This window comes from Microtus oregoni, unplaced genomic scaffold, assembly GCF_018167655.1.
Source record: "Microtus oregoni isolate MIOR12 unplaced genomic scaffold, Mior012 000011F_ref0000422, whole genome shotgun sequence".
NCBI classification, from domain to species: domain Eukaryota; kingdom Metazoa; phylum Chordata; class Mammalia; order Rodentia; family Cricetidae; genus Microtus; species Microtus oregoni.
In genome coordinates, this window is record NW_024543070.1 from 17,283,499 (window position 1) to 17,306,783 (window position 23,285).

General features: G+C 46.1%; 2 protein-coding genes across 2 annotated transcripts; one reads left to right on the forward strand and one right to left on the reverse strand.

The window, feature by feature from the left end:
* Nucleotides 1-8,586, reverse strand: LOC121453253 (histidine--tRNA ligase, mitochondrial). The gene is made up of 13 exons (XM_041659846.1): nucleotides 8,311-8,586; nucleotides 6,387-6,461; nucleotides 6,041-6,160; nucleotides 5,824-5,919; nucleotides 4,731-4,856; nucleotides 4,342-4,449; nucleotides 4,112-4,210; nucleotides 3,524-3,617; nucleotides 2,914-3,041; nucleotides 2,586-2,828; nucleotides 1,971-2,087; nucleotides 1,618-1,764; nucleotides 1-805 (listed from the first exon to the last, which is right to left on the reverse strand). Exons 1-13 carry the CDS (start codon nucleotides 8,416-8,418, stop codon nucleotides 746-748), a joined length of 1,521 nt encoding a protein of 506 aa, XP_041515780.1. The 5' UTR covers nucleotides 8,419-8,586; the 3' UTR covers nucleotides 1-745.
* Nucleotides 8,587-8,665: 79 nt separating this feature from the next.
* On the forward strand, nucleotides 8,666-22,795 carry LOC121453251 (histidine--tRNA ligase, cytoplasmic-like). Its single transcript, XM_041659845.1, has 13 exons — nucleotides 8,666-8,817; nucleotides 9,044-9,133; nucleotides 13,905-14,024; nucleotides 16,196-16,291; nucleotides 17,426-17,551; nucleotides 18,007-18,114; nucleotides 18,237-18,335; nucleotides 18,558-18,651; nucleotides 19,349-19,476; nucleotides 19,569-19,811; nucleotides 21,644-21,760; nucleotides 22,004-22,150; nucleotides 22,364-22,795. The coding sequence occupies exons 1-13, from the start codon at nucleotides 8,728-8,730 to the stop codon at nucleotides 22,433-22,435; spliced, it is 1,530 nt and encodes a 509-aa protein (XP_041515779.1). The 5' UTR covers nucleotides 8,666-8,727; the 3' UTR covers nucleotides 22,436-22,795.
* Nucleotides 22,796-23,285: the final 490 nt, after the last annotated feature.

Below are 23,285 nucleotides of genomic sequence, written 5' to 3' on the forward strand. Positions count from 1 at the left end.
ACCAGGCTGGCCTCAAACTCACAGAGATCCGCCTGCCTCTGCCCCCCGAGAGCTGGGATTAAAGATGTGCGCCACCACTACCACCGCCTGGCCCCAAAGCCAACTTTGAGCTTCTCATCCTCCTGCTTTCACCTCCAAAGGGAATGGTGTCCAAAATCTCCAAAGATCAGATCAGATCAGATCGCTAACTTATCATCCATTAAACTCAATGTCCAAAATAATTAAAGAGCCCCACCCTTCTACTGTTAACTGGAAGAAGCAGATGCACTCCTGGTCCTTGAGACATCATCTCTGTTCAATGTCCTTTCTTACTGTCTTTTTAATACTGCACAGACAGAATATAGTCTAATGTAGACAATTTCTCCAAAATCTTGTTCTCAGATACAACACAGTAAGTGAAGTACACATTTCGCTTCTCATTTCAGTGGTCCAGAGTCTTGGCCTAAGGCAACTCTTCCAGAGCCTCGTTCACAGTAACCATCTTAACATCTCTTGACAGAATTCAAAGGCACTTCAGCTCTGCCTTTGCAGCTGGAGTGTGCTTCTTCTGCATGCCAGCCATGTTCACTCAAGCAGAGTAGCCGCTGATTCATGAGTCCTCAGGGCCACTTCTGTATCCAGGACAGATGGAGGCATAAGGCAACTGTACAGCAGCCATGCTGGCCAGCTGTTGTAAAGTCCACCAGAGCTCAGTCCTAGATGAAAACTTTTCTTCTAAGGGCAGCAGACAGAAATCAGGCAACAATCAAGACTCAGACAGTCGCTTTTGAATTTCAGCCACAAGACTTTCTCGATTAATGGTCACCTAAAACATAAGAGAATCCTTGTGTGATAAAACAGAAAATGATACTTAGCCAGTTTTTCCAAATTTACTTCATTCTGAATTCTCTCTTTTATCTGCATGTATGCCTTCTCGCCCGAAGAGGGCACCAGATCTCATTATTATGGTTGTGAGCCACCATGTGGTTACTGGGAATTGAGCTCAAAACCTCTGAAGAGCAGCCAGCAGCCAATGCTCTTAGACTCTAAGCTATCTCTCCAGCCCCCTGAATCTATTCTCACTATTTACACCTGGGACCTATATTATGGAAGGAGAGAAGTGACTCCTGCAAGGTGAAATACACATATATGCATGAGATATATGTGCACAAATACATACACACATACACACACACACACACACACACACACACACACACACATACACGTAATTTAAAAGAAAAAGTTTTAAATTTATTTTCTCAGAGACCGCATCTCTGAAAAGAATCTGGAATCAGTTGGGTGATGGTGGCATACAACTTTAGTCCCAGGAGGCAGGGGCAACTAGATCTCCAAGTTCAAGACCAGCCTGGTTGGTCTACAGAGCAAGTTCCAGGACAGTTAGAGCTACATAGAGAAACCCTGTCTAAAAAAAAAAAGGAATCTGGGATCTAGGCATGACAATATATGCCTGTAGCCATAGCACTTGAGAGGTTGTAGCACGAAGATCAAGAGTTCAAGGAGAGCCTGGGTGTCACAGTCCCAGACCATTCTGAGCTAAAGAGTGCAACCTGTCTTTAAAAGGGTGGGGTGGGGTGCAGCATTTGGAACTCAGTATTTCCGCAAGGTCCCACTCACTTCTTCTCTGCTGGCCACTGAACGGAGCTTGAGGACACCTTCCTTCTGTTCTTGCTCACCAATGATGACCATCAGAGGAATACCTGTTTTCTCACAATAATGCAGCTGGGTTAATAGTTTAGGGTTGTTTTTATAGAGTATCTCTGCCTGAAAAGGATAAAAAGTAAGTAGGAGAGTTGACGTGGTTATAGTATGTAAGTGCCCAAGAACATACATTTCCAAGGGAGCCAGAAATAAGTAGCTAGCCCTCTAGTGGTAAGCTAAAAATGTCCTGAGTACCACCGCAGGCATGAAATGAGCCATGTTTGGTGTCCACATACACCCAGATCACTCTGATACCAGCGCTACCAAACCTTGATTCCAGCATCCCAAAGCTCTGCGATTAGCTTCAACCGTTCTCGAAGAAAGTTCTTCTGGGGTGTGGCCACAAACACTTGGGTCTCTGTGGTTCGAACCTTCTTACCAGAAGCCTAATAAAACAGAGAGAAGAAACTAAAACTACAGCCTAGGGTAGCTCTCACAACTGTAATCCCAGTACTCAGGTGTCTAGGGCAGGAAGACCCTAAGATCAAGGCCCACTTAGGCTCAGAAAGAAATCCTCTTTCAGATAGTTCTTTTAAGGGGGTTGGGAGGAGTGCAGAGGGAGGAAAGGCTTGGAGAAATGGCTCAGAAGTTAGAGTACTTGTTCTTTCAAAAGATCCAAGTTCAGTCCTCCACATTGACATGGTGGCTCACCCATAGCTCTGACCACCCACTTCTGACCTCCATTGGCACCAAGCATGCACACACCTTCAGGCTAAACACTCATGCACATAAAAAGATAGAATCAATCTTTTAAAAAAGAACGATAGATATTTCCTTTGTACTATCAATTCCAAGAAGCAAAAAGAAAAAAAAAAGGTCCAAAATGCACCTCCAGAAACTAGTTCTTAGCTTTCAAGGTCACTTCAACTCTATCTAGGACCTACCTTCATCTTCTGCTCCATAAGGAAGAAGATTCTCTCTACTCCAATGCTCAACCCCACACAGGGCACGTTATGGCCCTTGGGATCAAACTGGGCTACCAGGCCATCATAGCGTCCACCAGCAGCCACACTGCCCACATTCAGAGCCTCCGTTGCAGCCTGACCCAGAGACGATAGTAGTACTGCTTCATAGATCACTCCTGTATAATAGTCTAGGCCCCGGGCCAGACTTAAGTCAAAGGAGATCTGTAAGAGAAAAGCTACAGTCAGTCCCAGATCAGACTCTGAGAACCTAGGAGCTCAACAGAAGGTCAATCCCAGCTCTTCCTACCTTTTCGGCAATTCCAAATAGAGTCAGGTATTCAAAGAGCAGCTTCAGGTCCGCCAAGCCCTGCAGGGCCAGCTGGCTTTGGGACAGATTGGGATCCTTGGACATTTCCTCTACCAGGGATGTCCCCCCTGGGAAGAAAAGTCAGGTAAAGTCTGTGTTGTTTGCCCAAGTGTGTTTGATCCAAATTTACCTAGGTGTTTGTTGTTGCTGTTTCAGTCTGAGTTTTTGTTTGTTTGGTTTTGGATAGAGTCTCTCTACATAGCCCAGGCTATCCTAGAATTCATTATGTACACCAGGTTGGCCTCAAACTCATGGAGATCCACCTACCCCTGCCTCCCAAGGGCTGGGACTAAAAACATGTGCCACCACAGCCAGCTTGAATTTATCTGCTCTAACCCACCTTCCTCATTTTCTTTAAAAGAACAAACAAACAAAAAAAAAAAACCCACATTCTTAGTGTCAAGACCTTCTTCTCTGCTTCTGCCTTTGCCAAGAAGACATAAAGCAGTTTCAATACATAAAAGGGAAACTTGATCCAGATCAGACTCTGGAGCTGGGCACATGTCACCCTCAGCCGGTTGACCATGGCTCTGAAAGCACTAGTTCTTACCGTGACATTGGGCATACTCCCCAATCCGATCGGCCACCTCAGGAGCTAGGCCTTTCTTGACCACCATCTCATGTCTCACATCTTCCCAAGACATCTGCATTGAGATAAACATTAGCTCAACCCAAGCTCCTCTTCACCTAACTGACGCAGGACATCTTGTTTTCATTTGGCATACATATCTTGAGGAATTCACAGTAAATTCAGCAAAATCAGAGGCAATTTAAGAAACCCAGCCACAATCCCCACTGTATAGCATAACTCAGACTTAGTTTAAAAATGACTCCTTAAGCCGGGCGATGGTGGCGCACGCCTTTAATCCCAGCACTCGGGAGGCAGAGGCAGGCGGATCTCTGTGAGTTCGAGACCAGCCTGGTCTACACAGCTAGTTCCAGGACAGGCTCCAAAGCCACAGAGAAACCCTGTCTCGAAAAACCAAAAAAAAAAAAAAAAAAAAATGACTCCTTAATCTCCCCAACCCCCAAACAGCCACTTTCAGCCATGGTCTCCTTATTCTTCCCTAATGGCATGGATTAGCAGGCAGGGCAGAAACCCAGACAGGGTCTGTTTAAAGCATGTTTTCTCTGTTACCTTGTCTAGTTTGTCCATGGAGGAGCAGATGGTACGGAACTTGCTCTCAGGAACACCACAGACAGCAAACATCCCATCTACAACCCGCCGGTCATTTACCTGTGAACTCAACAGAATTAACCCAAGTGTCTTTGGGTTAATGGGCATCTCTAAAACGCTTGACTCTTAAAGACAATTTCACAGGCCCAATCCAAACTTTTCCTTCATGATGTCCAGCAGGCTGGCCTCACCTTAATGAGAAAGTCCCCCAGCTGCAATCCACTTAGGATTTCACACATGATCTTCAGACATTCTGCATCAGGGATCATAGGGTCGAACTCACCGGCAATGTCAAAATCCTACAAGAAAAAAAGAGGCAGAAAGTCAGGCATAGCGGCACACGCCTTTAATGGCAGCACTTGGAAGGCAGAGGCAGATGGATCTTTCAGGGAGTTCAAGGCAGCCTGGTCAGTTCCAGGACAGTCAAAGATATATAGATGTCTCAAATATCTATCTCAACAAAACCAAAACCCAAAAACAAACCAAGCAAACCAAACAGAAGAAAAACAAACCTCCCACTGATCAGCTAATCCCCAACTTAACCATCACTAAACTACGAAGCCCCAGCCGGGTCCCTTACACATTGGCAGAACTCCCGGTAGCGGCCCTGGACTATGGCTGGGCTCTCTCGCCGCCACACCTTTCCAACTTGATATCGCTTCATCTTCTTCAGTTTATTCATGGCCAGATAGCGAGCAAAGGGGACCTTATGTAAGCAGGTTGAGGAAGAAAGACACTATGTTCCACATTTAGGCCCGCCATTCAGACAGGAGGGAGAACTGGGTTCCTAGAAACCATCCTTGTCTTCAGGCTGGTTTCCACTGTCTCCGAAACCTAGCAGAGTTGGTGTTGATGAAGGCATTTCACTTATGAAACTGAAAGGTGACAAGAAAAAAAGAGGCAGGGACAGCAATGACCTCAGACGCTTAGGTCCGGTCCATTTCCTCCCATCCAGACCATTACCCAACTAACTAAAAAGACCTCAAGCTTCAGAACTGAATTTGCCTACAATCTAAAACCCTTTTTCTAAAAGCTCAGCCCAAGACCACATGCACATTTCCAGGATTCTGTTTAGAGCGGTGCTTCTCAACCTTCCTCACGCTGCGACCATGTAATACAGTTCCTTGTGTTGTGGTGACCCCTCAACCATAAAAGTTATTTCACTGTTACTTCATAACCATAGTTATTTTGCTACTCTTATGAATCATAATGTAAATATCAGATATATGACCCCTGTGGGGTTGCAACCCATAGGTTGAGAAGCTCTGGCGTAGCACATGCAAGATGGTGCAGTAGGGGAAGGGGTATGCTGCACAAATCTGGCACCCTAAGTTCTGTCCCCAGAACTCCACAAAGCTGTCCTGTGATCTGCACATGCGTGTCCACACACACACACTAATTGATTTTCTTTCACGTGCATGTTTATAAATAGCACTCCAGTGAAAGAATTTAGAATCTCTGGAGCCAGGGTCAATAATCTGTGTTTCTGCAAACTTCCTGGGAAGATTCTCCATATACACACAAGTTAAATAACGGGGCCTTCAGGTTAGGCTCTGATGGCAGAATTGCCTCCTAGAAGAAACTGGAAATGAAAAGTCAAAATTCCTCTACTCCCTTCTGCCAAGGAGCCCTCTGGATTTGGGACGGGTCAGGTCCAGCATGTGGAAGGATACGGTAAGGTCATAGCGAAGAGACAACAACTCTCCACCTTGATCCTTCAAATCGTACATGAGGCCGAAGTTGTCTTCATACTTCTCGGTGAGCATTTCCTGCGAGTGTCAGACAGAAGAAACCACAGTTCCGTGACTGACTACAGAACACAGATAAGAAGCCCTGCGGGCAACTGAGGGCAGGTAAACAATGGGGTTCCCGGCTCCCTTCTGTCCTTACTGTGAGCTCGAATGCTGGTGTATCCAACCCCTTTGCCCCATGACGTTTAAAGCAGCTGATAATCTCATCAAGAATTTTCTCCCTCAAAACCATCTGTTGAGGGTTTAAATCCCTGGTGCCCTGGAAAACAAAAGCAGTCAAAGCAAAAAATCTAGACCATTTAAGACTAAAGGTTAAATTATACCCACAATCTAAGGTTTGAAACTAACTTGAGCCCCATCTAGAATTTCAAGAATAAAACAACCCACCGACCCCCTGAAAGGATCTAGGTTAAAAGGGAGAGGTAAGGAGAGCTGGCACGCCCTTCGTGACACAGATAGGCAGGGTGGGTAAAGGATGTTGTTACCTTTGGAACCTTGATGATAAAATTTGGTTTCTCTTGATGTGGTTTCAGTTGGGATGTTAACACTGCCTCTGCAACCTGGAAGAAAAAGATGTGCCTTCTCTGGACACTGGCCATAGCTGTGACCTCTCTGACCCTGTGGACCATCAACCTGAGAAGACCCTTGATCCCATACAAAAAGTTTCCTGAACACCACATTATCTACCCTCATCTCCTTCCACCCTCAATAATCCACGTAGAATTTCCAGTTATACCTGCAATACATAGTTCGACCGATCTTTATTACACAAACTTCTTCACTGTTTGGAGTTTTTAAATGTCTGAAAAAGCTGAAGCACCTGAGAATAATAAAAACACAGAACCCCCAGCTGCCACCACTAAATGTCTACAAGTAGGAATTAGAACTCAGTTCTTAACTGGACACGGTGGCACACACATGTAATCCCAGCACTTGGGAGACAGAAGCAGGAGGACCTCTGTGAGTCTGAGGCCAACCTGGTCTACAGAGTGAGTTCCAGGACAGCTGGAGTTACACAGTGAGACCCTGTCTCAAACGAATAAACAAAAAGAACTCCAATTCTCAGATCTTACTCAAATAGCAAAAAAAGGTGGTGCATGCCTTTAATCCCAGCAGTGGGAGGCAGACAGGCGGATCAGTATGAGTTTAAATCAACCTGGTCTACACAGTGAGCACCAGAACAGCCAAGAGTGCAGAGTGAGACCCTGTCTCACAAACAAACAGACCTGGAATCAGGGTAAATGGAACATAAAGACAGAACCAACCCCCAAAAAAGAACAAACCTGGGCCAAGGAGATGGCTCAGTGGGAAGCCATCAAACCTGACCACCTGAGTTGGATCCCTGGGACCCACTCACATGCTGAAGGAGAAAACCAATTCCCACAAGTTGTTCTCCGATATACTTACACTCACAATAAAACCTATGGACTGATAGGAAGAAATTTCCTGGTTGGGGGGAAAAAAATCCCAGACTAGTAAAATGCTGTGACTTAAAAAATGAATAAAAGATCTGAGCCCTGTTGAGCATGACGGTACAAAGCACCTGCCTTTGGAGAGAGGTAACAACCGCTGACCGTGCTAGTGAAATGGCTCATGGGTAATAGGGCTCGCCACTTATCGAGACCATCTAAGTTCAGTCCCCAGACCCCTCAGGTAAAGACAAGAACAGAATGAGCCATGGCACACCAACACCCCATATACATTAATAGATAAATGAACTTTAAAAAAAAAAAGTAATCAGACTTGAAGCCCCCAAGGCCGTATTCCCTTATGGTAACCTCCATACTTTGGAAAGTCCCCATACTTTGGAAAGTCCCCAAAGAGAAGTCTAAATTCAAGTCCACAATCCCTAATTCTAATTCCAGAATCCAACTATCTTTAGAAATGTTTCTCTGAGATTCATTTTAAGGTAAATTCATTTGATGTGCATAAACTCAGTTCATTTATGGTTTGAATCTGGTTCAAATTCTAACATGCTGAGGAATTTCGGATGATTGAGAGTAAACCTCATTATAGTATTTAGTTGTTATGTGGCCCTATAAGTCATTTATCCCTCTGATATCCGCTTACTCAGCTGTAAAATAGAGATAAACCCTCAACATCTGAGATTGCTCCAATAATAAAATGACAAAAGCATCCGAAACTCTTAGTTCAGCGCAGGTACAAAGTGGCTAATCAATACAAACCAACTTCAGGTTTGGAGAGATGGTTCTTTTAGAAGACCTGAGTTCCATCAGCACGGGCTCTGTGATCCGACGCCCACTTGTGGGCACCAGGGGCGGACACATAAAAAAAAATAAACCTTTAAAAATTAAAACCCAATTTTAATAATACAACAGGCTGCGAGTCTATGCTTTCAGGCCAGGAGGCCCCGCCGGGAGTCGGCGGAGTCGACTCAGGGTGGCTCACCTGACTGTGACAGCCGACCGCCCGGGTGCACACAGCGCGGGGAGGTCGCAGGAGCTGGCGGAGCAGCGCCGCCCAGGCACCACACCGCAGGGGCCCCAGGTGGGACATCGTGCAGCAGGACGTCAGCTTCCCGGAGCAGGAGCCAAGGGTCTGGGAACGAGGCCAGCCCGACCTCAGAAAGGCGACAAGGAGTTGAAGAACCTAGAACGAGCCCCTGAAAGCACCCGAGGTCGGCGCTAGTCCGGGGTGGGACTAAACTCCGAGTATCTCACGCTCCCCGACCCGGAAGTGTTTTCGCTCTCGCCAGAGACGTTCTAGGCCACGAAAGCCGGTGACTCGATAGCCGGAAGTCATCCGAAGCTAGGCTAAGTCTACCCAGGCGGGTTAGGCAGCAGTCGGTTCCGGTGAGCGGCCAGGATGGCTGGTCGTGCTGCGCTGGAGGAGCTGGTGCGACTCCAGGGAGAGCATGTGCGGGGCCTCAAGCAGCAGAAAGCCTCCGCTGAGCAGGTGCGACTCAGATGGAAGGAGAGGGGCCCGGCAAACCAGAGGGACATAGAGGGTGGTCTGGCCGGAGGATACGCATGTGAATGAAGAGAGTAGGCTGGTAGAATGAAAGGGGCTGAGTGAGAAAGAAGGTAGCCAGGGTGGATCCCGAGAGAAGCGAGGGTAGGAGTATCGAGTGCATGGGAAGGGAGGGACAAATGGATAGTTCAGCGGTGTTTTTCTCTCCCAGATCGAGGAGGAGGTGGCGAAACTCCTAAAACTGAAGGCACAGCTGGGTCATGATGAAGGCAAACAGAAGTTTGTGCTCAAAACCCCGAAGGTAAGCTATTCCTGTGAGAGGCCTCAAAGGGAGGTCCTGATCAGTCTGAAGTACTGCAAAGGAGTAAGTAGTTGGTGTAGGCACCAGGCTGGATTGATCGCAACCTGAGTCATTCGGTGATGACAGAAACAGAGCTGCTCAGGGGAGTCAGCCTGCTAATTGCCAGTCCTTCCATTCATTACCTATTCCCCGAGTAAGACTAGTGTGCGGTATTGTACACTGAATATACCATACTGGATATGCCTGTCTTTGTGATGCTTATATCCCACTGAGACAGAGATTTAAGACAAATAATTCCACACAGGGATATGCAATTACAAAATATGACTGGTGATATGAAGAAAATTAGGGCTTGAGAGATGGTTCAGCAGATAAGAGTATGCAGAGAATCCAAGTTTGATGCCCTGCACCTATATCGGGTGGCTCACAGCTGTCTGTAACTCCAGCGCGCACTCTATCTCTGTCTCTCTCTCTCTCTCTCTCTCTCATGCACACACACACACACACACACACATACACACAATGTATAAAAATTATAAAGAAACTTTAAAAAAAAGAGAGAAACTTACAGAGATGTTCTGAGAAAAATAAGGGGGAGCTGGGGAATCTGAGAAGTCACACCAAGGGGGTGATATACTAATGGACCTCTCAAGTGGGTAGGAGATAGCCAGGGAAAGACTGTTAGGATGACAGGCTCAGTAGAGTATGGACACCCTGATGCAGAAAAGAACTTTGATACTTCCTAGGAACTAGAAGAAGACCTGTTCAAATAGAAACAAAGTCAGAGAAACTCAGGCTCGGGGCTTCAGTTCAGATGCTATTCTGTAAGTTCTGTAAACAGAACTCCACACCTTCATTGGGTTCCCTTGGCACTTGATACTTAGTTCCCATTGCACAGACTTTGAATTTTCACTTTGGGGTGTGTATACACGAGAGTATGGGTGCCTGCAGAGGCCAGGAGAGGGTGTCAGATTCCCTGGAGCTGGAGTTACAGGCAGTTGTGAGCCATGCTAATGTGCTCTAGAAGAGCATCAAGAGTGCTTACCTGCTGAGCCATCTCTCCTGCCCTGTGCAACAACTTCTGGTAGTTATTCATGAAGTTTATTTGCCAGAAGCTAAGACTGGGTGCCTGGAAACAAAATTATATTTAATGAATGTATTTTAAGTTGATTTCCAAAGAGAAGCCATCTGTTGTGGTGTACATCTTTAATCCCAGGACCCAGGAAGCAGAGACAGGCAGATCTTTGTGAGTTTTAGTGATATTAAGACAGATCATTAGGTTTAAGTGAAGAGGGACTAATCTACCACAGATTCCCTATTTTTTACTTTATTCAATGATCTTAATAGTTATTGGTCATCATTTCTTTGAGGTCTTATTTTATTGAGATAGGGTATCTCTACATAGCTCTGGTTGTGTGTGTGTGTATGTGTGTGTCTGTGTGTGAGGGAGCAGCTGGAGTTACAGCAGTTATAGGCTGCCCAACCTAGATGCTAGGAACCAAAGTTAGGACAGACTGGGGTACAAGTTCCAGGCCAGTGGGGATGACATAGTAAGATAGGAAAACCTTGTGCCCAAAAGGCAGAGGTAGGATAGAGTTGGATGGTAGGATTAATTCTCTTTAAGCCAGGTTCATCAAGCTGTGCCTTTCTGCATAGTCTTTTTTTTAATATATATATTTTTTATTTATTTAGTATACAATATTCTTTCTGCGTGTAACCCTGAAGGTCAGAAGAGGGCACCAGACCTCATCATAAATGGTTGTGAGCCACCATGTGGTTGCTGGGAATTGAACTCAGGACCTTTGGAAGAGCAGGCAATGCTCTTAACCGCTGAGCCATCTCTCCAGCCCCCTTTGCATAGTCTTTTAAAAACAAAACAAAACACCAAGTCTGGCTAGCCTCAGACTTGCTATATAGCAGAGGTTAGTTTTGAAATTCTGATCCTTAGGTCTCCACCTAACAGGTACTGGAATTACAGGCATGTACCACCACACCCATCCCACACAATTTTTTTTTTCAAAGGGTGAAGAGGCGTTTAAAATCTCAGTGAAATGGGGACTGGGAGATGGTGCAATATTAAGGGTGCTTATTGTTTTTCTAGATCTGAGTTAGGTCCTCAGCACCCACATATAGCAGCTGTTGTAACTCCAGCTGGCCTCCAAGGATGCCCTCACACATGGCATTACAGAAATAATGGTCAGTAATGTCTCAGACTGTTGAATGGGGTGGAAAATTCAGTAAAGCAGAAGCAGCAAGAGTAATCTTGTTGGTGTGACACAATAAAAAACCCAGGGTACCACCCGGGAATCTAATTAGGCCTGCAGACCAAGGTGGGGCAGTGCAAAGTGGAGAGCAGGCTAAATGTCGAATCAGTGATATTGCTGACTGAGTCCAGAATGTGAAAAACTTTTTAGGACAAATTAATCCAGTTTCTTAAGTAAATAACATGGAGGGGCAGGAATAAGAGTGTGGCTCAGTGTGAGAAGGCCTGGGGTCCAAATCAGACACCACAGAAGAAGAAAAAAGGAAGAACAAGAGAGCTATTATGAATTAAATGGACATTGTCATCTAAATATAATATGTTTAGAATATGGCCAGGTGGTAGTAGTGCAGGCCTTTAATCCCAGCACTTGGGAGGCAGAGGCAGGCGGATCTCTGTGAGTTCCAGGCCAGCCTGGTCTACAAGAGCTAGTTCCAGGACAGGCTCCAAAGCTACAGAGGAACCCTGTCTCCAAAAAGACAAAACAAAACAAAAAAAAATTTGGAAAACTTATCTCTTACCCTGAGTTTGACAACTTCTCAATACTTACATTTTCCTGGTGAGATACCTGGTGGCGTTAATAAATTATTTTCCTTTTTTTTTTAATTTTTTTTTGATTTATTTATTATGTGTACAGCCTTCCATGTGTACCCGCATGCCAGAAGGGGGCGCCAGGTCTCATTATAGATGGCTGTGAGCCACCATGTGGTTGCTGGGAATTGAACTCAGGACCTCTGGAAGAGCAGTCAGTGCTCTTAACCACTGAGCCATCTCTCCAGCCCAATAAATTATTTTCTGAGTGTTAAATAATGTCAATATTAAGATCTCTATAACTTTCCAATAAGCCAGTGTTTTGTAGATGACCAGTGTAGATGTCATAAAATCATACATGAGCAAAAGAGCCATTCAACATATAAGATACACTAGTAGGGTTTGTTGTTGTTGTTGTTTTTCGAGATGGAGGGTTTTGGGGTTTTTTTTGTTTGTTTGTTTCAGGGTTGTTGTGTTTTTTTTTGGTATTTAATACAAAAAGCACATAGGAAACTTGGCTGAGTTTTATTAAGAAAAACATTAAAGATTTGCAGAAATGGGGCTGGAGAGAAGGCTCAGCTTTAAGAGCACTGGCTGCTCTTCCAGAGCATCTGGATTAGATTCCGAGCACCCACCTGGTGACTGACAACCACCTGTAACTCTAATTCCAAAGGATCTGACATCCTCTTCTGGCCTCCATGGGCACCAGACATACAAGTGATGCATGAACATATGTGCATGAAAAATAAGGTTGAAAACAAGAGTTGCAAAAATGTGGTCAATGTATCATTAAAAGCACTTTTTAATGCTCTCAAAATATTATTTGTGTTCATTTGTAATGGTATATTGATAAATTTTTGCACTTTTAATTTCAAATGTGGCAAATGTACATAGAATACACTTGGAGTTGACAGTAGCTAAGAATGTGAAAAGGTTTGTCCACCAAAGGTTTTGGAGCGGGCTCTAATGTTCCAGACTAAAAACTCTGACCTAGGTGGGAGACAGACTCTACTCCAGACTTGCTGAGTGCTCTCAGGTAGTAACTTGACTTCTTGACAGCCTGTAATTTAGCTAGACAATGTATCTGCCAAACCTGAGTTAGGACTTTTTTTCCTTCTTAAGAAACAGTTTCATTGCTATGGCCCAAGCTGGCTTTGAATTCACTGATCCACCTTCCTCTGCTTCCAAGTGCCACCAAACCCAGTTTCGCTAGAGCTTTTTATCAGAAATAATTTGGTTAAATAGAATGTAAAAGAAACTTATGTTGAAAAATTGCGTGTAAATTTTAGAATTCAACCTGTTGAGCCACTTTGAATGATAATACGTTTGTCTGGTAGATATTGTCTGCTATACAAGCAAAAGTGGTTATTCCTGAGTTTTCCAAAAACTTGCGTTGGTTCTGTATTCTGTGAAACAGAACCTAGCCAGCTGATGGCAGTGACTCCTGGGATTGACAGGGCTTGTTCTGAGCTCTCTTCCCGCTTGGTGGCTGTAGGAAAACCCACGCTTGCAGCAGCATTCGTGTTCCTTGTTGCTGAGCTAGACTCTGGATAGTTCTGCAGTTTATTGTTCTTTTTTTTTTTTTTTTTTTTTTTGGTTTTTCGAGACAGGGTTTCTCTGTGGCTTTGGAGCCTGTCCTGGAACTAGCTCTGTAGACCAGGCTGGTCTCGAACTCACAGAGATCCGCCTGCCTCTGCCTCCCGAGTGCTGGGATTAAAGGCCTGCGCCACCATTGCCCGGCTTGTTCTTTATTTTTATTTATTTTATGTGTGTTGGTGTTTTGCCTGAATGTCTTTCTGTGTGAGCGTATTGGATCCCCTGGAACTGGAGCTACAGACAGTTGTGAGCTGCCATGAGGGTGCTGGGAATTGAACCCGGGTCCTTTGGAAGAGCAGTCAGTGCTCTTAACTGCTGAGCCATCTCTCCAGCCCCTTGTTCTTTATTTTAAATGTCATTCTTGTTTTGATTTTGACTCCCAAGGGCACAAGAGACTACAGTCCCCGGCAGATGGCAGTCCGGGAGAAGGTGTTTGATGTCATCATCCGCTGCTTCAAGCGCCACGGAGCAGAAGTGATTGATACACCTGTATTTGAACTGAAGGTGAGAGATGGGTAAGGGGAAACTGAACAGTGGACCTGTGGGCTTGTGAAGACCAAAGAGGACAATGAAGGAGTCTAAGGTTACAAAGGTTAGAATTGTAACACATGAATGGGGCCGACAGAGTTCCGTCTGTGTCAACACTAGAGCACAAATGTTTGAGTTCACACACGGATGATTTTCAAGCTTTGAAAGCATGGCCAGTTTGGTCAGAGGGCTGTGTTATAACCAGTTGAAGACATCGCAGGGCAGAGACGGCTGTAACATCCTGAAGTTCTATTTTGGTTTCTGACATTGTTCAGCTCTCAGACGTTATAAAAGCATCTGTGTTTGCTGACCTGATAATGCATTCCTACAAGCTTATCTTCAAAACCAGAAAGCTGTGTGCACAGATATTCCTGTTGACTTATTTTGGAAATGTATTTTAATTGGAGCTACATAAGCATAATAGGACAATGTTAGCAAACAAATCTTTGCACTGCTGTTCTAAGATGGTCTCATTGAACCCAGGCTGGCCTTGAACCAGAAGCCTGGTGCTTCTGCCTTCCTAGTGCCATAGTTACAGGTGTAGCTCACTGCCCCAAGTCTCACTGGAAAATTATACACCTTTTTTATTTATTTACCTTTCAACGATGGGGAGGGTTAGATTTATTTTTATTATGTGTCGTACAGGAATGTGTGTACATGTACCCAAGGAGGTCAGACATGTAGGATGCCCATGGAGCTGACTGACACGGGTGCTGTGAATCAAACTTAGGTCTTCTGCAAGATCAATACGAATTCCTAACTACTTTATCAGGACTGGAGAGGTAGCTCAGCAGTTAGAGCACCTGTTGCTTGTGCAGAGGAACTGGGTGCAGTTCCCGACATCCATGTGGTGACTCACATCCATCTGTAACTCTAGTTCTAGGGGATCCAACACTCTCTTCTGACCGCCATGGGCACCAGACATGCCTTGATGGACACACACACATAGACAAAGCATTCATACACATAAAATACATTTTTTATTATTTCAATAATAATACCTTAGAAATGACTAAGGTGGCTCAGCTTGGGAAAAGACATTTACTATCAAGCCTGATGAGTTTAATCTTGAGAATTTACAAGATGGAAGAAGAGAACCAACTCTCACAATTACCCACCCTCCATATGCAAGTCATGGCCCATGAGCGCACACAATATAAATAAACGATTTATTTTTTTAAAAAGTAAATTAAAAGTAATACTTTCAGGGGCTAGGGGTGGCACACACCTTTTATCCCAGCAATTAGGAGGCAGAAGCAGGCAGATCTCTGTGAGTTCAAGGCCACCCTGGTCTATAGAGTGAGTTTCAGGACAGCCAGGGCTACATAGAGAAACCCTGTCTCAAAAAAACGAATGGGGGGAAAAAGTAATAGCTTTGCCACAAAATAGAAAAAAAAAAAAAAAGCAGAATATCAACACAAAACTGTGACTCCCTTTTATTTTCGTTTTGTTTTGTCTTTTTGAAACAGGGTCTTTCTATGTAGACCAGGCAGGCCTTGAATTCACAGAGATCTACCTGCCTGTACCTTCTGGGTCCTGGGATAAAAGGTGTGCCTATTACTACTTTTTTTTTTTTTTTTTAGATTTATTTATTATTTGTACAGTATTGTCAGTATTCTGACTGCATGTAAGCCTGCAGGCCAGAAGAGGGCACCAGATCTCATTACATGTGGTTGCTGGGAATTGAACTCAGGACCTTTGGAAGAGCAGGCAGTGCTCTTAACCGCTGAGCCATTTCTCCAGCCCCTATTACTACTTTCTTATTGTAACTATGTCAGACTTGTAAGCATTATGATAAATAGCAGAGGAATTATAAGACTATAGAGTTGAGATTAATCATGTTAGAATAGTAAGTTTTTGTGTTCATAATGGTCTTTTAAGGGCTGGGAATACAGCCCAGTGATTGCCCACCAAGTACAAAGCCTAGGTTCGATCCCTAGCATCACATAGCAATAATGATAATCAACTTATTTCTATCCAGGCATGGTGGCTCAAGCCTTTAATCCCAGCATTCAGGAGGTAGAGGCAGACAGATCCCTGGAAGCTCAAGGCCAGTCAGGGATACATAGTAAGACCCTGTACAAGCTCGAAAGCAAAGTTCAAATGTAGTTTATTATTGTGATCACATTGCTTCTTGGTTTCTCCAGGAAACACTGACTGGGAAGTACGGAGAAGACTCAAAGCTCATCTATGACCTGAAGGACCAGGGCGGGGAGCTGCTGTCTCTTCGTTATGACCTCACTGTATCCTTCTGCACTGGGTTCTTAAGACTTTGGACGAATTCGCACTCACTGACTGGGGCTGAACTTGGGTTTAGGGACAGCAAGCAGGCATAGGTAAGATTACATATGAAACCATTTACAATTTATTTCTTTAAACCAAGATAAAGGACTTTGGCTCAGCGGAATATAGCCTTAGAAATCTTCATCTTTCTGTCAGGGCCCTGTTCCTAGTTTTACAACAGTCTCCTGGCTCAAGAATAACTTTTCCTGAGCTGGGAAGCAGTGGTGCAGGCTTTTAATCCCAGCACTGGGGAGGTAGAGACAAGTGGATCTCACTGAGTTCAAGGCCAGCCTGATCTACAGAGAGAGTTCCAGGACAACTAGGGATGTTACACAGAGAAACCTGTCTTGAAGAATAGCTCTCCCCTACCTTCCCAGTGGGAAGAACTTTCTGTAATTGGCCAGTATTTCCTTTATCTCCAAGTGTCTTAGTTAGTGTTCTTTGCTGTGGAGGGGCACCGTGGCCATGGCAACTCTTATAAACGAAAGCCATTTAATCAGGGGCTTGCTTACAGTTCAGAGGGTTAGTCCATGATCATCACGCCAGGGAGCATGGCAGCACAAAGGCAGGCATGGTGCTGGAGAAAGCTGAGAGCTTTACATCCTGCTCCACGTGCAGCAAACAGAAAGCACGAGAGCACCTTTGAAACTTCCGAGCTGAATCCCGTGACACACCTCCTCCTAACTACCTAATCCTCCCAAACAGTTCCTCAGCTGGGGACTAAGCATGGAAAAACACAAGCCTGTGTGGCCAGATTCATTCAGACCACCACACCAAGCCACTCTGCCAGTCATCTAGTTAGGAATTCACATGGCCTTTTCCTCTGGTGTCTAACCTGCCATGTCCCCTTCTCTCCCCTAGTCAGCATAGTCCAGAGAGACACGAGTGAAAAGGAAAGGCAGGAGTCCTCACCGCCTGCCTTTCCTACTCAGCTGCCTTTTGTGATTACAGTTAATCTTCTGACAGTTAGAAGCGCTGTAACTCTTCCAGACAGGGGTTTTATCTATACAGGCAGGGTTAGACCCCAGCTTCTGTGGGTGATGATAATTCCCAGCAGCCACAGGAGGCTCTTTTCCTTAACACTCTGTCCTCAGGTCCCTTTTGCTCGGTATCTGGCAATGAATAAACTCACCAACATTAAACGCTACCACATAGCAAAGGTGTATCGCCGGGACAACCCTGCTATGACCAGAGGCCGTTATCGCGAGTTCTATCAGTGTGTGAGTGTCGGAAAACCATGGAGCATGATGGGTAACTCAGGCCCTCTCTAATAGGATCTCCCGAACGCTATGGTGTCCTGAACAAACTGGATGACCTCGAAAATGCTCTTAAATTTCTGTGATATTTTCGGGTAGCCCTCATAATGGTTTAGTGAAAATGAATAAGACAGTCAAATCTGGGGTTTGGGGTATGGGGGTGTATATTTTAGTGCTGGGGACTGTACACACTGGGACACTAGGCAGTTGTTCTACCACTGAGCTACATCCCTAGCTCCAGGTTTTTTATATTAAACAACAGTTTTACAGTCACAACAGAGGATGAGGAAATTCAATGTGTGCTGTTGTCAAGTCTTCTAGATGAAACAGAAAATGAAGGGGAGGCCTGTGCTTCAGTGCAGACAGCACAGGTTTCAGGAGTCTCACATGCCACCCTCTCCCTCTCTGTTTCCTGACAGGATTTTGACATTGCTGGCCAGTTCGACCCCATGATTCCTGATGCGGAGTGTCTGAAAATCATGTGTGAGATCCTGAGTTCACTTCAGATAGGCAATTTCCTGGTCAAGGTCAGGGCTGGGTGGGACTGGGGGGCCTGGCCCCTCAGCGATCAGTAGCCAGTGGGATACCGACGATTGGGAATTGTGCAAAATGAGCAGGTTTCTTCCTCCCCATACCTTGCTCCTCACAGGTAAATGACAGGCGCATCCTAGATGGGATGTTTGCTGTCTGTGGTGTTCCTGACAGCAAGTTCCGTACCATCTGCTCCTCAGTGGACAAACTAGACAAGGTAACACCCGCGCACCTGACTCTCTCTAGATCCTACCCTGTTTTAAGCGATGAGAAAGTGTAAGAGGAAGAGGTAGCTGCCTCTGTACTCCCTGGAGGAGTTCTGGCCCCAGCATGTAGGCTGAAGGGCAGCTTTGCTCTCAGATTGCTTCTTGAACGGGCCCACACTCATTCTGTGGTAGAGAAGTTGTGTAGTGGCCTCTGACTGTTGTTGTCTGCCCAGGTGTCCTGGGAGGAAGTGAAGAATGAGATGGTAGGAGAGAAGGGCCTTGCACCGGAAGTGGCTGATCGCATTGGGGACTATGTCCAGCAGCATGGTGAGAAAGGAACCTAACAGCCACGTCACTGCCCTCAATCCTAAAGTTGAAACGTGTGTGTGTGTGTGTGTGTGTGTGTGTGTGTGAAGGGGTGTGTTGTTCGTGTGTACGTGTGAAGGGGTGTGTGTGGGTGTGTACATGTGAAGGGGTGTGTGTGGGTGTGTGTGTGTGAAGGGGTGTGTTGTTCGTGGGTGTGTGTGTGTGAAGGAGTGTGTTGTTCATGTGTGTGTGTGTACGTGTGAAGGGGTGTGTGTGAAGGGGTGTGTGTGAAGGGGTGTGTTGTTCGTGTGTACGTGTGAAGGGGTGTGTGTGTGAAGGGGTGTGTGTGAAGGGTTGTGTTGTGTGTGTGTGTGTGAAGGGGTGTGTTGTTCATGTGTACGTGTGTGTGAAGGGGTGTGTTGTTCGTGTGTACGTGTGAAGGGGTGTGTGGGGGTGTGTGTGTGAAGGGGTGTGTTGTTCGTGGGTGTGTGTGTGTGAAGGGGTGTGTGTGTGTGTGAAGGGGTGTGTTGTTCGTGTGTACGTGTGTGAAGGGGTGTGTTGTTCGTGTGTACGTGTGAAGGGGTGTGTGTGGGTGTGTGTGTGTGAAGGGGTGTGTTGTTCGTGTGTGTGTGTGCACACGTGTGTACATGTACTGCACCCAAAAGGCAGGCCTGCTTTTTTTTTCTTGTCAGTCTGACCTACAAATTTGTTTCCTCAGGTGGGGTGTCTCTGGTGGAGCAGTTGCTCCAGGATCCTAAACTCTCCCAAAACAAACAGGCCTTGGAGGGCTTGGGAGACCTAAAGCTGCTGTTTGAATATCTGACCCTGTTTGGCATTGATGACAAGGTAAGTTGGATTGGAGACAGGAGCCCTAGCCGACGCTATGGCTTAGGGTCCCTGACCCTAGTCTGGTACTGACCATGACCTTACCTCCACAGATCTCCTTTGACCTGAGCCTTGCTCGAGGCCTGGACTACTATACTGGGGTCATCTATGAGGCGGTGCTGCTACAGATGCCAGCCCAGGCTGGGGAAGAGCCCCTGGGTGTGGGCAGTGTAGCTGCTGGAGGGCGCTACGATGGGCTAGTGGGCATGTTTGACCCCAAAGGGCGTAAGGTGCCATGCGTTGGGCTCAGTATTGGAGTAGAGCGAATCTTCTCCATTGTAGAGCAAAGATTAGAGGTAAGTCCAGGGGGTGGGTAGAACGCCGAAGGGCGGGTAATGGTACCCAGGCTACCTTTGATCTTTTAGGAACAGGTGCTGCTTTGGGCAGGCACCTTTGAGAAATGCAGAAGAGATGGATGGTTATGGACCATCTTCATGTGTGTCCTTATATATGTTTTATGATTCTGGAAATTGAACCTGGGCCTTGTGCACTCTAGGCAAGCACTGTTAGCACTATGCTGTTTTTCACTTAATTTGAGACAGTGTCTCACTAGGTTACCCAGGGTGGCTTTGAACTCTGTGTAGCCCAGGTGGGCCTTGAATCCTCCTGGCTCAGCCTCTGAATAGCTGGGCTAGGTTAAGCCATCGGGCCTGGCTTCTAGGATAGTTTTGTGGATCTTTATTCTTTCTCCCCTGAATCAGAGCTATCAAAAATCGAGGCTGGGGTATCTAAGATGCACCGCCATGTACTGGGCCTACATGCTTGGTGCGTTTTCAGCTAGACACTTTTTCTTCTTCAGATAAGCAATCAGATAATTTGCTCAAGGTCGTGATACTTGTAAGTAGGAGAGTCAGAGTGTGATCCAGATAGTTCAGTGTTGTGTTAACCGTTCTAATGCTGCCTCTCAGTGGAAAACATGTCTGAGGCCCTGGGCTTGCTCCAATGGCTGTTCTGACTCCCTGGGGCCTGGAGTAACTCCAAGGATGCTCCCTTTTGTTGCTGGTACTCTTAAATGGCTCATTGCATTTGATTTTCAGGGATGTTCTAGTAACTTTCCCACTATTGCTGATTTTTTTACCTCTAGGATGACACCATCCATGCTGCCTACTTGAGGTCATTATTCTAGTAGGCAGCTTATGTTGTAACTTTGAAAACAGTTTCTAGCCGGGTGGTGGTGCACGCCCTTAATCCCAGCACTTGGAGGCAGAGGCAGGCAGAGCTCTGTGAGTTCGAGGCCAGCCTGGTCTACAGAGCTAGTTCCAAGACAGCCAGGGCTGTTACACAGAGAAACCCTGTCTCAAAAAAAACGGGGGGGTGGATAGTTTTCCAGAAAAAGTTGAGGGGCAGGAGTAGCCTTGTTCTGCATCCACACATACCTAGTCTCAGATGGAGTAGATGGTGAAGACTAGACGCCAGTGCTGGTTTGAGGTGGTCTCACCGTTCTCCCTTGTGACTGTGTTGTGGCCCCTAACCTAGATGGAAAGGAATTTTAGCTTTACTGTACTGCTACCCTGGAGTATTTATTCCTTTTTGTTGTTGTGTTTTGGTGTTTTGTTCTGTAAATTTTTTTTTTTAATTTTTTGTGTATGGGTGTTTTGCCTACTTGTTTGTCTGTGCCTGGTGCCCACAGAGGCCAGAAAAGGGCATCAGATCCCTTGGGACTAGAATTGTAAACAGCTGTAAACTGCCATGTGGGTGCTGGAAATCAGACAGACTCAGGTTCTCTGGAAGAGCAGCCAGTGCTCTTAACTGCTGAGCCATCTCTCCAACCCGCTTATTTGTTTTGTTTGGTGGGTTGGTTGGGTTTGGAGGTGTTTTTTGTTTGGTTTTTTGGAGACACACTAGCCTCAAACTCACATATTCAAGGCGAGCCTTGAAGGCCTGATCCTTCTGTCTTCACCTCCCAAGTACTAGAATTATAGATGTACCCAGCTTTTTGTTCATTATTTATTCTGACAAGTCATACAAGTCAGTTCATTTCTTACACCCTCTGGTAGATGAGAAGGCTGGGACCCTGCCCTAGTTGAGCTCACAGAACTGGACTTAGTCTCTCGGGATCCTAACTACAGCCCTTCCTGTTGTTCCTTGATCGCTTAGTCCCGCTCTGCTCTTGCCTGCCTCTCCCCAGGCTTTAGAGGAAAAGGTTCGGACCACAGAGACCCAGGTGCTCGTGGCATCTGCACAGAAGAAGCTGCTGGAGGAGAGACTGAAGCTTGTCTCCGAGCTGTGGGATGCTGGGATCAAGGTACAGGAAGCAGTCCCCAGGGTGGTAGCAAACGTGGGAGTACTAGGCACAGACTCATAGAAGTCCACATGGTGCCTCTCCTGTTACTCCTGAGATGGAGCTAAGCAAGTGCAAACTGTTTAAGTACGTGTGCAGTTTTGTTTTGGTTCAAATAAGGCCAATCATTCTTCCTGCTGCGCCCCCACCCCGAAGTTTCCCCCTGAGAACACAGAAGCCTTTGTTTTCTTCTTGGGTCATTTGCAGGCCGAGCTGCTCTACAAGAAGAACCCAAAGTTACTGAACCAGCTGCAGTACTGTGAGGACGCGGGCATCCCGCTGGTGGCCATCATTGGCGAGCAGGAGCTCAAGGATGGCGTCGTCAAGCTGCGGTCCGTGACGAGCAGAGAAGAGGTAAGGGGGCAAGCAGGACGATAAAGGACATGGGGGCATCAAATGCTTTAAGATCTCCAGAGTCCACATGCACCGTTTTACTGGGGGCATTATCTACCCTGGCGTATCTAATTGGGTTTATGTCCCAGTGAGCCAACCCTGATAACTAAAAGTAGGCACTCAGTGAATAGCTGAGCGGAGGATGCTCATACCTTCTCCCTCCATCCTGGCCAGGTGGATGTCCGAAGAGAAGACCTTGTGGAGGAGATCAGAAGAAGAACAGATCAGCCCCCCTCTATCTGCTGAACTGGGCAAACTTCCAGAGGAAGCATGGTTGACCTTGTTTGAACTAAAACAAAACTGCACATATATTTAAACAGTTTGCACATCTCTGATCCAGCAGAAGACTGAAGGGTAGTCAGAACAGAGGCTTCTTGTTTTTATTAATACTTTAATATTGGTAATCACTGGCAAAAAAAAAAAGTCCAGGTACTACATTTTCCTTGTCGGGATGGAGAGGAACAGTGTAGGTGGATTAATCAAGGTTCTGCCTCCTAAACTCCTGTATGGACCTGAGGTGGCTTCATTGCAGAGCCACACACCAGATGAACAGATGTCTCCCTATAACCTATCGCCAAAAAGTCCAATAAATGTCTCCACCGCTAACTTAGCCTGTCTGTGTCCGTGATGCCTAATCCTACCTTCCTCTTCAGGCCCTGAAACATTCAAACCATTCTAGTAACTGGTATGAAAGAGCGACGGTCCCGTCAGAAACCCACTGGTTAAAGGACACCCACACTGTGGGCACAGTGTCCATCCTGCCCGGACTCTGCCCCACCCACACCTCTGGCGATGGAGCTCCACCCACACACACAGGGTTTAGCTTGCGTGCCCCCCAGGGGCTCGCGCACGTGCAATGGGTACCTCCTTGAGAGGCGGGGTTGCTCTCTGAGCCAATGAGAGCTTGAGGGGGCGTGGAGGACAGGGAATCTTCCAGAGACAGAAGCTCAAGGAAGTTCTAAAGCGTACTGGCAAACCTAGGAGAGAGCTATGCAGTCGAAACGTGAGTGTGAGGTAAGTAAATGAAGACCTAAGGGGTCTTTGGGTCCCGTCTGCACAAGGGGCTGTTACCGTGACCCCAGTACCGCAGGCGAGG